Source organism: Acanthisitta chloris, unplaced genomic scaffold (assembly GCF_000695815.1).
Source record: "Acanthisitta chloris isolate BGI_N310 unplaced genomic scaffold, ASM69581v1 scaffold6259, whole genome shotgun sequence".
Lineage (NCBI taxonomy): Eukaryota > Metazoa > Chordata > Aves > Passeriformes > Acanthisittidae > Acanthisitta > Acanthisitta chloris.
Window position 1 is genome coordinate 32,118 of NW_008689684.1, and position 16,296 is coordinate 48,413.

Here is a 16,296-nt window from a genome sequence, read left to right on the forward strand (position 1 = left end):
AAGTATAGAAAAGTTAATTAACTTCTACATGTTAGCTTCTGAAGATGAAATCTTTTTCACCTTAAAGCTCACCTGAACTTATACTTAAAATAAACTCTGCAGAATACAAGCACTTAATTGTCAATATATGTCATATCTTTCCATAGGAAAAATATTCACCAGAATATCTGCATTTTGAGCTTTAACATTTCTACTGAAACTGCCTATTATTAGCTTCTTTTGAAAACTGGAAATCAAAATTACCTAAACTTCATCACAAAAAGGAGGATATCTGAGTTTAATCTAGATCTCCTAAAATGTGTGTACATACAGAAAATTAACATAAATGTAGAAAGCAATGAAAGAGCTGTAAATCTCCTATCAAAAAAAAAAAAAAAAAAAGAAACAAAAAGGTGCAAAAGTCAAAGGAAGAGGGAAATACATTGGCCAACACTCAGTACTGGGCACCCACTAGACAGTTTTGCAAATTATGTTGTCAGAAAAAGTTGGCATGAGGGAATTACTGTGCAGCAGTGGGACTACCAAACTGAGGGAAGAAGAAATATAAGAGCAAAATGAGTATATGAATAAATTATTTTTTCATATTCCTGATATCTATTCATGATCACATGTAGACTATGAGGGTTAGACAAAGCTTAGAAATTCACAATGTGTTGCTGCCTCAACTGCAATAAAGTGGGTGAAGACATAATCAGTCCAAAGTTTCAGTTTTCCTACAGGACACAGGTAGTGCTACTCCATGTTTTTGGCACAACAAGCTACAGATGCACAGTTTAAAAACAAGCCAAAACAAAAAACCCACTAGACTGTAACTAAAGCAAGTCACATCAAGCAATCCTTCTGTCTGACTAAAAGAAAGCATGGGTTGGTTTTTTTAAAGGTGCAAAAGAAGAAGATTGATTTCTTAGTGCTTCTTTATTTTACTGTGGGATTTAAGAGATTGCTTTAAAGGAGTAGAAGTCATTAACCTGAAATTTATTATAGAACTGATTTTTATTTCTTCCATTTTATAGCATGAGCACCTTTAGTAAAACAGTAATAAAACCAAAAGGTGCAACTACTGATAGCAGTCTGCACACACAGTAGACCATTTTGCCCCACTAGTCTGAAAACATCCATGAAGTTGAAAAAAAAAATTAAATCTCATGAAAAATAGTCAGGAAAGAAACTAAGCTGAAGTGAAGAACAGAATCATAAACATTTAGTTAATAACAGTTAACAAACACTAAACTTATGAAACAGGCAGGCACAAACATACTACAAATAAGATTTAAAACAAAACATGAGAAGTATTTTAAAAAGGTGCAATAATTTTAAGTGAAAAATGACCCAGTGATAACAATGAACAAAACCAAGGAAAAAAAATACCAAGACAGATAGAAAGATGATAAAGATTTTAAGAGTTTATTGGAAGAAAAAATGCGGATATAACGGGATGGTGACAGAAATCTATTACAGTGGTAGCAACCAGAAACTGAAACAAAGCTGGATCATCCTTTCCTTCATGTGGTACAAGAACTTTTATGACCATTTAAAAGCAGCCATGGAAAAAAACTACTAAAATCTGCTAAACAGTATGGATCTGTGTGCTATGGCTATAGTTTCATTTGAATAGATAGATACAGTACATCACTTTCTTCAGGACATAAGAATGCTTATTTTTGCTTCTGAATATGTGTCATGCTAAATGCTCCTTATAGATGAAATAAGCCTGTTCTAAAAAGATGGAAAAAAGGAACTTCTGCAATTAAAACACACGCAATGTTGTGTAATACAAGAGTTCTGTTAAAGAAAAAGAGAGAGAGGCCAAAGCTAAATGACATTAACTAATGTATCTGTGAAGTACTAGAGAAGAACAGCTTCATTTTGTTTAAAATTGGAAGGAATTTACTCAACTAATTTCCAGCTACAACCTGAAAGAACTGAGGAAAGCCAAGCAGACTATACTTTATGTGCTCTATCAGCTTTTTTTGACAGACTACTGAAATGAGTTTTGAAATAAAGTTCTAGCCCTGACTACCATCTACCTATATCTTGCCTTTTCCTGAGACAATATGTGACAGAAATGTAACTTTTAAAAAACCCAATTATTTCACACATGAAATCCAGAGCCATAGCAACTCATGTGTGACACTCAAACAGACAATTAAAGTCCAGGGATCACATTTAGTCACTAAAATAGTCTTATTAGACAAACTGGACAATTTGAAATAGGCAAAGGTCTTTCCAGACACTAACTGACAGAACTCTTGTTGCTTAGATTTCATATATTTACCCACCTTCCTTTTCCAAGTATGAAATGGCAACATTTAGGCCAGATGTAAAGCTGCACTGCTGATGCACATGTGGTCTGTAACATTTATTTTACTGCCTTTGCTCAAATTGCTTCCTAACACTTTTAAGGCTTGTGGAAAAATACAGTAGTTAGAAGATCTCAAACCAACAGCGTGGATTACTGTCTCTAAAGTAAAAAGAATATGTATTGCAAAGATTTCCTGCTTTCTGGTGATGGATAAGAGACCACAAAGAGTCACTAAGAACAACAGATAAAGGCCGAGGCCCTTTGTTATCACCTTCTAGTGGTTTCACAATCTGAAGCTTTTCTGGCAGGTAGGAGCGACTGCTGATAGACATTCCTGAATATCCAGTGAATTCTGAAAATCTGGAGTGAGTTCCCAGTGACATGATGCTCTCTGTGGGGGTAACAGAACCGCTATGGAGTTCTCCCTTTTCTGCCAGTTCCCGCAATTTCCTTTCCTGCTCTTCTTCAAAGAACTTCCGCTCTGAGAGGTAATTCTCCCTCCTGAGGGATAGCCTACGAAGAGCAGTCTCTAGGTCACTGGAGCCTGGAGTCCCTGGAGTTCCAGGCTTCTTCATCCTGTCTTCATTTCTAAAACATAACATAGGAGACACACACACACACAAAAAGGGGGGGAGGGAGAAAAAAAATTCTTAGAAATGCTTAGAACTTCCAATGACAGTTTTGAGACATTCACCAATACCTTTAAATTAATGTGTCTGGGAACAACTTGCTACTCGTCCAGAGAGCAAAAAGGCAAACAGCAGTCTTTGGTTTCTTTTTCATACTAAAACAGTTTTTAATCCTAGTTCCTGCCTGGAAGCTCCTGGCTGGAAAAGCTGTGCTTTACTTAAGAGCTTCCTCCTACAAAGAGATGAGAGATGTCTACTTGTGTAACTCTTATGGTTATAGAAACTCAGGTAAGCAGGCCACATCTTACAGGGCCAACACTGCAAGAATACCAACCACAGTGAGTCACAAGAGTATACTATGTTGACAAATATACATTGTTTTGAGGTATTAAGCTGATTTTACTGGAAAGCATATACAGCATAGTGTGGAGCTGTACAGGGGGAAGAGACAAGTAACTAGGAGAGGAAAATTCTGATTGGTTTCATGCACAAATTTTCAGATTAGGTAACTTCCACACACAAATACTTTATTTATTTTTAGGATCAAAAACCTGGTTCTAACTGCAACTTAGTTCAGAAATCCCTGGCATTTATGTTAAATGGTGAAAATTTGACCTACAGTTGCATAAACAAAAGGTGATTTTACAACATCTGGTGATGCTGCACGTCAGAGCAGACATGAATTGCAGACACGGGCTGATACACAGTACTTGCAAAAAGCTTTCCTTTTTAAATAAACTTAAGTACTCAAAAACTATAAGCACAAAACAAAGTAACTTTTGAAGATGTATGTCACTGTGTTAACTGCACAATGTAAGACAAAAAGAGGAAAATAGAAACACTTTGCCTTTATGTCAGAAACAAAGTCCAGTGCTACAGTACTGACCCATTGTCGGATTCTGTCTCTAAGATGATGCTATTGGTCTTGTTGTCTATCATAATGTTAGAGATGTCTCCCCCATAGAAACTGGAACGTGGAGTGCTGACACAACTAGAAATGACCGAGTTCATAGCAGAGGATTGGTTAGAGCCTGGGATATTCATTGGTGACGGAGTCATGGATCTCTGCTTGACCACTTGATTAACATTTCTCACTGTCTCGAAGACTCGCTTCTGATGACTGCAAGACATACACACAGTTAATAATCACACAGTGCCTTCTTACCTTAAGAAGGAACAGAGAAACATATTATTAACATGGCTTATTAACAGCCCTCCTATTCATAGCTTCACAAACCACCTTGTTTTCATGTCTAGTAAAGCCGTATGCATAGGGTCTCATACTTCCTACAGTCTGGCCATTACGTTCAATCAATTAACATAATACTTCCATCACCCTAGAATATTTTGACAATTATGTGCATGGACCCTTTCAAATATTAATAAAAAATAAGTGAAACAGCATTTCATACATCAGCTAAAAATGCCATATAGCAATTTTGTGGCAATGAGTTTTTCCATTCAATTCTTAACTATGAACTGGCTAATCCATTTTTAAAGAGAATTTGAATTTATTCTCCTGAGTATCTCCATACAAACATTTGAATTTTTTCTTTTTGAAACCAATTTCCAGCCTCCTTAAATACTAGTTAAAAAAAGAAAAAAATCCAAGAAATATAATGGGCCAAGGGTCTAGAGAGAGGCTGTCAAGGCTGGAAACCTCATTTTTTACCTACTTCAATGGTTCACTCTTTATCACTGTTGTCCTGATATCATAACAAACATTGTTCACCTGCTTCAAGATTAAGATCAGATGACACTTCAGCAGAAAATTCTTCACAAAATAAAACTGCCCTACATCATGCTACAGAACTGCCATTGCTGCTTTATTTCCAGTTCAACAGTGCCTGGACACAAGAACAGCACATTCCTTCTACCTGAAAGGTTAACATTGCCAGGGTATAACAGTGGCAGCATGCCTCATGCTGCTTAATGTCATTAAAATGTCTTTCCTTCTGTTCATGAGTGCTCAACAGTTGCATGCTTTGTGTGTAGGCTCCAAGTCTATAGATGTATACCTTTAAGAGGCTGAATCTATGAGCATTAATCAATAAATGGTTCCACGGAGGTTACAGTTACTACTACTGTGCAAATAAATAAAACCAAGACAAGCTATCCAACCAAAAAAAGCTATCTTCCTTTGGTACAAAAGACATTCTAAAGGAGTTAAAATATCCTTAAGTTAGATTATTCTGGAAGGACAAAAGGATCCTATGGGGTGTGAGCATGCTCACATCTTTCTGACCTTAGATTTTACTAATCAGCGTTTCACTCTGTCAAAGCCTCATTTACAATTCTTGGCTCATGCATAGAGAAGGTTAATGTACGTGTCAAGCATTTTATAAATGTAGTTAGAAGGTTTCCTGTAAATGCCTACTGTACCTTCCCTGACTGTCCTTTCTTTGTGAACTCCATTTCTCTAACAGACCCTCTAAATTGGATTAACTTGATTCAAATTAACCAATCTATGCTTTGTACAAATCAGTGAGATAAACCTATTGGAGTACACATGCAACTGGCATCAGTGAGGCCATTTCTGCCAAGCTGTGTCTATCTATAACTTTCGGACTGTCCCAAATACTTAACTTGTTTCAAACCACTCTCTTGTTTAATTCAAGAGAACTTTAGCACAGGCATAACACGCATCACAGTGTTAAGTACCAACCAGTCCAAATATCTTTCTGCACTAATGTTCTCTCTGTAAAAACTGGATTATTAGATCAATAATTACCTTGTAACTTCTGTTATAAAACCTGAAGAGAAAACCCACTAAATACAACTCCTCCCCTAATCACTAAATGAAGAAACCTAGCATGGTAACACACAAGAAAACAAACCTTTTCTCATTCTCAGCACTCACGAATGAGGACAAAAAGTTTATAAGACAAGGCAAAGTCTATGTATAGGTGTTTTCTTGTGGCGGCGTTAGCAGAAAATAAAACCATCCCAATAACTGGACAATTTATTATCCTCTCTCTATCATTCGCACTCTAACAGAAATATTCCTTTCTCAAACACTAGCCCAACTATTTCCTCTTTTCCTTTCTCATCAAACAATAATTAATATAACCCATCTATTAGGAACCGATTCTTTTGAGTCGTACGCCAAGTCAGGAGAGTCGGGTTCATCTAAATGCAGTTCTTTCCTCATTGACCCTTCTATCTCTGCTGCCAAAGAATCCTGTTAAAAATAAGCACAAAAGAGAAACAAATATCATAGTCTTAATAGGTCGTCATTGCAGAAAATAGTGAATTACTTACATAAAAGAATAAATAACTAATAAAGAGTATTTCCATAAAAAAGAAAGGCTTTGCAATGAAAATTGACTGGAAAGCTGGAAGACTAATGTAGATATTTAAAGCACTGATAAAATATGGCTTAGATTCATTCTGCTACAGTACTTACCATCTGATGATATGTAATATCCATCAAATAATAAAAAAAATCATAGGCAACAACAGAATTTGCATGACCCAACTTCCAGAATGAATTGCCTCTTCATTAACACTTACCTTTCATGTATAAAGTTTTGCTCAGTATGTTTTCATTAAAAATAAACAGCAAACACAACATTACCCACTCATCCACAAAAATGACATGGTTCTTGGCATAATGCATTATCTACTTCCCCCATAAGGTTAGAGGTGACAGGCCATCAATTTCCCATGCCTGGTCAGTAAGTTTTACGGCTGGATGCAAGGGCTAAGTATCAAACATTCACAAACCTAAATGATCTTTCATCCCAAGAGTCAACATGTGAAACCAATCTTTGCACCAAACACATAAACCTATCTCAGCACAAGCATACTTTTCACAGCTTTCAACTGTATTTGTGCAAGCACAACTTGTATGATTAAGTGGTTGCACTTTAAACTGGCCTGTGTTTCTGTCTCAGAAAGGAAGACAAAAAGGCAAGCTAAGCCTTTGTTGGCAATTTACTTCTTGTGAGCACAAATGTGTTCTTCCTCAGCAGCAAGACAAGACATGGCTAACGACAAGGAGGGCCAGACTCTGCTGCTTGATTGTATTAATGTAATTCAAAAGAAACTACTGATACCATTGCCTTCAGAAGGAATGGAACTGTTCTAGAGATACACAGGCAAGCAGAGCCAGTCACTGGATACATTCTTATCTGCTCTTTATTTCCTCATTTCAATGAGGGTACTGCATATTCCCCATGCTTTAAGTGTCATAATCACATGAAACCAGGTAAGCCAAGTTGATAACACCAGTGAAATTGTTATAATTTGTTGCCATAATAAAGATTAGGAACAAATATTCCTTTAATGAACCACTGAATTTTCAGTGACCCTAAAACAAGAAGGTATGTGTAACCCTATTCATGTACTGAAGAACTAGAATGTATAAAAGTGACTAGAAAGATGTCATGTCTGGAAACCACTGTTATGTTATCAGGAAGTTACATATCAAATAATACTGAAGAAAACCAGGCAACTCCTAATAAAGATCAGACACTACAGTACAGGAGATGCATAACGAAGATGTATAGAACTATGTAACAACCAATTAATGCTCCAAATGATTCACAGCACAAGCATAGCCAGCTGCAGTTTGTAGATAATACTGCAGCAAACCCAAGTAACTGCACAACACCACTGTTTCAGAACGAGGTATGCAAAATTGATCACTCAAGTATCCTTTAACACTATATAAATACACATTTCACCCATGCTTATGTCTGGCCTAGCATCCTATGCCTGAAGCTGTAAGTCAGATGCAATTACACTTCCTTTGCTTAGTTGTTTTCTGGTGTGTGCAGGTGTCGCGGTTTAACCCCAGGCAGCAGCCAAGCCCCACACAGCGGCTCGCTCACTCCCCAACCAGAGGGATAGAGGAGAAGAATTGGAAGGGTAAAAGCTGGAAAACTCGTGGGTTGAAATAAAGACAGTTTAATAGGAAAGCAAAAGCTGCACACACAAGCATAGCAAAACAAGGAATTAATTCCCTGCTTTGCACAGGAAGGAGATGTTCAGCCATCTCCAGGAGAGCAGGGCACCACCATGTGTAAGGGTTACTTGGGAAGACAAATGCCATCACTCCAGATGTCCCCCCTTCTCCTTCTTCCCACTTTATATACTCAGCATGATGTCCTATGGTATGGAATATCCCTTTGGTCAGTTTGGGTCACCTGTCCCAGATGTGTCTCCTTCCAATCTCCCATGTACTCCCAGCTTCCTTGCCAGCATGGCAGTATGGTAAGCAGAAAAGGCCTTGGCTCTGTGTTAGTACTGCTCAGCAATAACAAAAACATCTCTGCATTATCAATTGTGTTCTGCACAAATCCAAAACATAACCCCATACAAGCCACTGTGAAGAAAATTAATTCTACCCCAGCCAAAACCAGCACAGAAGGCTTTTTTCTTAGATCTGCTTACCATGGGGAAGAGCCCAAGAGAGTGGTACCGACGTGATATAGCATTTGGCATAGTCTTGTTCCTAAGGTTTTTCAGCTCTTCTTGAGCCTCATGAAGCATTTCCATGCACTCTGCATACTTGTCTTCCAGCTCTCGTAACTGTAACATATAGAAAACATCCCAAGACCTTATGAGGTGTGTTATTATCATGAAAAGCCTGCAAATGCTTTTAACACTGATAATGATAATGGAGTAGGGAAGAATATTCTACTTCAAAGGAAGAGAACTCCAACGACTGGGTATCACTGAAAATCATCAATAACATGGATTAGTAATAGGAAGATGTGGGGAGGGTCACAATGCAGAAGGAACTGTTTGGTCTGTTTCCTTCCCTACATATCTACATGAAGACAATGTCAAGGACCCGATATAGAGCTAAAAAAGTATCTTTAGTCTGATAGGTTTAGTGTCTAATTACTGCCATGACAACCACAGAGCCAAACAGCATGGGCAGAGAACAGGACATTTCACAATGTTTCAGGGGAGTTAGGAATTTTCAAACCAAGACTTACATGCATATATACATATACACAGATAACCTCCAACAGCCTAAGACCATGCCTTACTTTTAACTTGACTTTCTCAGGAAACACACCTAATGTAATCATTCTATCTGCAGATGCCTGTGTACCCCCACAGTTTTTGAGCTCATCAGACACTTCAACCAAGTTTGGCCAAAGGAACAAAAGTCTGAAATCCCACATTCCTACAAATTTCAGAAAAATAAGCTATTTGGCTTAGAAACAGAGATCCTGCTCATTTCATTTCCTAAGAAAGCAATGGAAAAGCATGAGCTCCATCTTTTTGGAGCACCATAGATACAAAAGGTCCACTTTGTTCATGTGAATGTAGCACCCATAAAGACTGATAGGAATCCTGAAAAAAATAGAACACAAATGAGCTCTTCCACTGTTGCAAATAGGCTTAAACTACCAGCCTAGAGAAGTCACCCTCTAAAAGGGTTCTAACACAGCCCATAAGCCTCAGGTTTTCAAAATGTGTGTTGGTTGAAGAAGGAAAGAATAGGAAGCAAAGGTTTTGAACTCTAATAGGAACATTTATGTTCCTTTATTTCATATACATAAGCAAAATTATTGCATACTTCTGATCCAGCTTAGACTAAACTTCTTGTGGCAAATTGAACAGTCATTGCCCTGCTAATAAATTATTGTATTACTAAGTAATGTACTCACCTCTGCAGTGAGCTGTCTTTGGGCATCTTTAGCTGCTCCCAGATGCTGGACAAGTTCCTCATTTTCAACTGCACACTAAAATACACCAAAAAATGTTAGCAGTGCTGTGATGTTTTGTCTTCTGATGATATTTGTATCCTATACTACAGTTGAGTAGGAAAATTCTAACTTTTCTCAAACCTTCTCTGCAGCAATATCAGTCCACATGTTAGTTTAAAAACATTTGAAACTAACACAAGAACAACCAGCATCAGACTGCACCCTGCTAAATGAACCTCCAAATGTATGTGCCCACTGAAATACTTGCACTGAAATTCTTGTCTTACTGATATCACTCAGTGCAGAATTCCACATCTAATATTTAAAATTAACCATTGTATTTGATGAATCATATATGCATGTTTTAATAAACTTATGTTTTCTAAACAAGTATGCTAGTTACTTAACATCAAACAAGGTGCACAGAGGACTGTAAGCTGTCCTCCAGCTACATTAATAGCAAATAACAACAGTAGTCTCACAACTGGATTCCTTACAGCTTTTGCCTTTTTCTGCAGATCGACTATCTGAGAGAGAAGATGGGTGATTTCTTCTTGCTGCCGGGCAGCATCTTCTGTTTTCTTTGCTAACTCTTCGGAGATATTGGCAATCTGGATGTTTGCATCCCCTTTAAGATAAGTGATTACAATTAACACCACAAACCCAAAAGCAGAAAAGTAAGCACAAAAGTAAGCACAAAAGTGGTGGTCTTGGAACATCTTTGATTCAGCAGAATCCTACCCTAATACAGAGTAAGGTATTTTTGAAAAATAACCATAGGGCACAAAACCAGAAAGACATCAAGTACTCATGCTGCAAAGAAGATTGTACTTTCCCTTAACATTTTCAATACGAAACTATTTTTAACTCAGAAAGATTAAACTTACATACAGCATTTTCTGCTGTGAAATTTCAGTCAGAAATTTTCTCCTCACATCCTTTTATATAAGGAAAATAAGTACCACAGAAAAACATGGCTGACTGATCTGACTCTGGGTTGGTGTTTTTTTTAACTGAACTATCTCAAATGAAAAATGAAAAGAAGTAGGGACATACTTAGCTCTTTTACACAGTCATTGACAAGCTGTTGTTCTTTCTCTTCGTAAGTAATTGTTTCAGTCTTCAGCTGACAAGCCTGTTCAAGAGATCCACATCAAATATGCTACATTAGCACATTTGTTCTTTGCCAGTCTGTTGTTGCACTCCCATCTGCTTCAGAAAGACAAGCTATTCTAAACACTCCTTCAAGAAGACAGCAAGAAACTACTAGTATTGCCTGCTCTCCCTCATGTTCCAGAAAGAAAGGGGCCAGATGAACATTCAGGAGACATTACTGCATGGAGAAACTTGCATCATTATCACTATATCCCCACTAGATGTCACTTGTGTGTTTTTACTAAAAGTAGGGAAACAAAAAAAAAACAAACCCCAAACAACAACCCTGAACATACAAAAGATTAGCATGAAGAGCTTGATCTGGTCACCTGAACAGAGCTAGGTATTATCACAAACTAATTAAATGCTTGGTTTAAATAACTGAATTAAACATTCAAATCTTTAAAAGACATTCAGATAGTATCTGAAAAGTTCTGGCACTGTTATCAAATATACCCCACAAAAAACCTTACTGCTACCTACTTCCCTACTTTGTCTTTTCCACTCTGATTCCAGGAGCACCAATACAAGTGTGGCTACAGCCAGCTGGTTCTGTCTGGCACCACCTTATGGGGCTGTAGTCTATTCCCAGTGCTGGGGGCATGCACAGACACCCACAGACTGCATCTGCACGGTTCACAGGTTTCATCTTTCATCCTGTGCCTTGCTCACACACACCGCATCTCCCTGGATGGGAAAGCAGAGCTTCATGGGATTCTGCTCCTGACGTAGTGGCTCTCTCAGTTCTAACCCTACTTTCATTATTCTTAAACCATTTGTTGCTCATCTTCCTTGAGCAACTTCTCAATTAAGTGTACTGCAGTCTCCATTGCGTGGTGTCTTGTGCAAAGGTGTAACACTACCTATTTACAATGGGTCCTGAATTTGCCGTAGAGAATGGTAATGACATTCTGTTTTCATACATTCATTCTTGGTTCAAAAGTACCTCTTGACTACCTGTTTGCAAAATGGTAACATGCTCCCAAAGTCACACTGAAAATATAGAATTATTCACTTCATATTCAAATAGGAAGTATTATTTCTGACAGAGACCAGCAAATGAACTTTTAAAAACTGTGTCATCTGTGAAACAAACAGAATATTATCAGAAATAAAAGACAACACATTCAATTTAAAATAGTATCTGCCTAACTTGAAAAACAAATTGAAGAAATTAAACGCAAATTTAGGGTAGTAATTATTATTTTGGCAAACACTGAATTTGTATCAGAGAGATCATGCCAGCCTATAACCTTCAGATCTCCAGCTCAAGTCACACATACCTACCTACCAGGTCAGGCCTCTAGCATCTGTTTCAAAGTACAACACTGGACTCCAAAACCTGCCCATGCTCCTGCACATTCTTTTAGCACAAAAACTGCTTTGCATGTAGCTTCATGTAACTTCCACATTTCAGCTATCCTTCACTTAGAAGGATGAAGAATGGTGATTAAATAACTACAGAGAGATCTGTGTCACATGTGGAATTATATAATCTTAGTTAGACTCTCAACTTTTAATACACACTTCTCAATACCTGTGTTCTGATATTTAAAGCACAGAATCATAGAATCATTAAGGCTGGAAAAGACCTTTGAGATCACTGAGTCCAACCTATCACCTAACACCATCATGTCCACTAGACCACGGCACTAACTACCACGTCCAGTCTCTCCTTAAACACCTCCAGGGACAGTGACTCCACCACCTCCCTAGACAGCCTGTCCCTGTGTCTAATCACCCTTTCTGTAATCAAATTCTTCCTAGGGTCCAACCTAAACTCTCTCTGGTGCAGCTTAAGACTAGACTATGTCCTCCTGTCAGTATCTGCCTGGGAGAAGAGACTGACCCTCACCTGGCTACAACCTCCTTTCAGCTAGTTGTAGACAGTGATAAGGTCACTCCTGAGCCTCTTCTCCAGGCTAAACATCCCCAGTTCCCTCAACCGCTCCTCATAGAACTTGTGTTCCAGACCCTTCACCAGCTTTGCTGCCCTTGTTTGGACAATGAACTGTATTAAGCAAAATCTGCCTGGGAGAAGAGACTGACCCTCACCTGGCTACAACCTCCTTTCAGCTAGTTGTAGACAGTGATAAGGTCACTCCTGAGCCTCTTCTCCAGGCTAAACATCCCCAGTTCCCTCAACCGCTCCTCATAGAACTTGTGTTCCAGACCCTTCACCAGCTTTGCTGCCCTTGTTTGGACAATGAACTGTATTAAGCAAAATACAAAGGATGCAATTTCACCTCAGATCTAAGCACAACATTCTCCTCTTCAAGGTCCTTGAGTTTCTTTTGAAGAGAGTCCAAATGAAAGTAGTTCTGGACGGAGGAGGAAGATTCATTCCTCTTCAGCCTTGTAATAAAAGCAACAGTTTTAACTCATTTTTACCTGTATTACAGCCAATCTCTCAGAAGAACAGACTGAACAGAGGTCTCAAAACCAAACAGAGCCACATGAAATGCAGCTTATTCATGTCAGTACTTTTGGGCAGCAAAAAAATATGCAGTGAATTTTAAAAGAGGACATTTAAAGAATGCATTTATTATCCCACACATTTCCTATGGAAAAGTTATTCAGCCAAGGCTATGAGAAAGGAAACCTTACTACAGGAAGCCACCCAATAGCTTTCTGATTTATGCTGCACATGCTTCAGCAGAATGCAGCAATAACTCTGCAAGGGCAGACAGCCCCTCAGAGCCTGCAGTGCTGTTCAGTCAGATAATTGCCTGGAACCTACGCTATAAGCCATTCTTTATTTCCTCCCCTCAGCTTGGAATTTTTCCATAGCACCTTCAGGTCCTTCAAGCACAAAGGTCACACATGTAGCATGTTTTAGCACAGCACGCAAATGTATATGGTTTAGTGGGGTACTGTCAGTGGGACCCATGCCTGCCTCACCACAGCAGTGACCTGGTTCCTGTGAAAGTTACAGCACTATGCCAGCAGCCTCCCTATGTACTATCCCCTCCTGACTCTTGTTGGCACCTGGAGAGCCAGCTGGTTCAGTGCAAATCATTCCAAGTGGTGCCATGCACCAAGTTCTGAATCTCATTTGTAGTTCTAGCCAATACATGGATATTTTTACTACTTTCCACAGCTATTAAATTGTCCAAACTACCCATACTTAGTAGCAGATGAACACTGTAGATCAATTAACTTACGGGGTGGAACAGATGGACTCTGGCTCACTTTCTTCAGCAGCACTGGTATAGAACTGGAGCAGTTCATCTTTCATGGAGAGCTCATGCCGCAACTGAGAAACCTGAAAAAAAAAAACAAAAAAGGAGCTTGCAGATCAGTAAGTTGATTTTCTAGACACATTCTTAAGTAAACTCACTACAAATCAGCTAGTTATTAATCCTCCAGTCATCACCTTCAGACTAAATCAAGAGGCCAAGACTGAAACAGACCAGAACCATTTCCTTTATTGCTTAGAAAGAAGGAAAAATGCACTTTTAAATTAGCCACTGTTTTCAGAAGTTCAAAAATGCAATTATCCACTGCTATTAGATGTGTTTCTCTTTCACCTTCAAGATGAGCAATCCTGACTCACTATTGCATTAGTCTAGATTCACATCCACATAGATGGATATACTGCAATGATACTGCAAGATTGCCACTTAATGTGGCACAATCAAGCCAAATATTGCTTTTATTCATTTTGTGTGATGACTGTCACCTTCTGGCTTGGATACAGACCTTGCAGACCTCAGATGCAGACACCTCTTCCTCTTCAAGAACCTTCAGATAAAATTGCTAAACTGCTTGTGTAATAAGGTTACATTTGGGACTCAAGTGCCTGTTCAGCTGCAGAACACCACTACACAGTGGAAGGCTGCTATCCTGAGGTGGTTGCAACAGTGGAGACTGCAGTCAGTTTCTGGGTGTAGTTTGGGCTTTTGATCACTCCAAAACATGAGTCTAGCAAAGTAGCCTGTGAGAGTCCCATACTTACTATCAAAAAGGAACAAACCATCAAAACTGGGTGATTAAGATACCCTGTATTTGTGAGCTCCACAAACTTAATCTTGGTTAATTTATATTGTGACTCTCTGAGAAAAGGGTTAAAAGCTAAATTACACAGTAGCACTTATACCACAGCTGCTACGACTCCAGTGGCAAGACATTAATTTTTATTTGCATTGTATAGCTATAAATAGCATAACTCATCAGACAGATCCTTTCCCTTCCACTTGCACTGCAAGACTCGGCCCTCAGCTTTCACTTTCCAACGCAAAAATTGCAAAGAACATGTTTTTCTATTAGACTTCTGCTTTTTGTGTTATAGGCATACTTTTGTTTGTAGTTATTACTGGAAAAAATACCCAAGAATATCAATAAAATAGACTTAAGCTGCATTTTCATCAAACAAAAGGCGGATGCAATGTAATAAAGCAATTGAACTGTGCAGAATATGAAACAAACAAGGTCATTTGCTTTCTTAAGGTTATTCTGTGTAATCAAAAGTGCTAAGGCACCAACTCCTCCTGAGGCATGGGTTCTAAATTGCAAGGGGAAAAAAAATCCCCAACCAACCACATTTTAGAAAACTATTAAACAAAATCCATGCATTAATTTGGAGAGGTTCACTTTCCCCATTTTAGGAAGAGCTAAAATGCTGAACCAAAAATAACAACTTATTTTCCTCCAGCTCAGCCTCTTTAAGGAGCACTGGGTGGGCACTAGATCATCTTCAGCTTTTGCTACACTTTCTTCTCTATGAATTAAAAAGACTGAGGATAACCTTTTTACTACAATTTCCAAGCACTCCAATTCTCCAAAAGAGGTTGAACAGTCAGAAAGGGTGACCCTTTAATGGAACAGGACCAGAAACAATGGGCACAAACAGGTGGATCCTTCTGAACATCAGGTACAACTATTTTATGGTGAGAGTGACTGAGCACTGGCAGAGGTTGCCCAAAGAGCTTGTGGGGTCTCCATCCCTGGAGGTATTCAAGCACTGTGTGGACATGTCCCTGGCAATGGACTGTAGGTGGCCCTGCTTGAGAACAGGGTTTGGATAAGATGACCTTCAGAACTCACTTCTAGTCTCAATCATGCTGTGAAATGTGAAAAACCCACTGCAGTAACTTCCAGCAACACTTCGCTTTGACACAGCATTTTGTGGTGTGTTAATCTTGGCCAGCAACTAAGCACCCACTAGCTGAGGACATGCTCTGCCCTGCAACCCCTACAGGATGGAGGAGAGAATCAGAAGCTCAAAAGCAAAAAAAATCCTCATGGTCTGAGACAGTTTAATAAGTGAAGAAAAGTTGCCCATGCAAACAAATAAAAATAAGGAATTTATTCACTATTTTCTACCAGCAGGTGGATGTTCAGCCACTTGCTGGAAAGCAGGGCCTTGGCACACACAACTGTTACTTGTGAAGAGAAATGCCATCATCATCAATGTCCCAGCTTCTTACTCCTTTCCCCCCGAGCTTTTATGTTTGAGCATAACAACATAAGGTAGAGAACATTCCTTGGGTCAGTCTGGGTCAGCTACTTGAGCTATATCCTTTCCCAGCTTCTTGTGCAG

The 16,296-nt window shown here is 38.8% G+C and overlaps 1 protein-coding gene across 1 annotated transcript in view; it reads right to left on the reverse strand.

Annotated features, from left to right (window-relative positions):
* Positions 1 to 14,019, reverse strand: part of TRAK1 (trafficking protein, kinesin binding 1) — a gene marked incomplete at its 5' end in the record, with an annotated part of 29,893 nt that extends 15,874 nt beyond the window's left edge. Inside the window, 9 exon segments of the mRNA XM_009081506.1 lie at positions 2,574 to 2,890; positions 3,818 to 4,051; positions 6,036 to 6,112; positions 8,329 to 8,466; positions 9,561 to 9,635; positions 10,097 to 10,227; positions 10,656 to 10,734; positions 13,001 to 13,109; positions 13,919 to 14,019. Coding sequence (XP_009079754.1) covers positions 2,574 to 2,890; positions 3,818 to 4,051; positions 6,036 to 6,112; positions 8,329 to 8,466; positions 9,561 to 9,635; positions 10,097 to 10,227; positions 10,656 to 10,734; positions 13,001 to 13,109; positions 13,919 to 14,019 — 1,261 coding nt within the window.
* Positions 14,020 to 16,296: the final 2,277 nt, after the last annotated feature.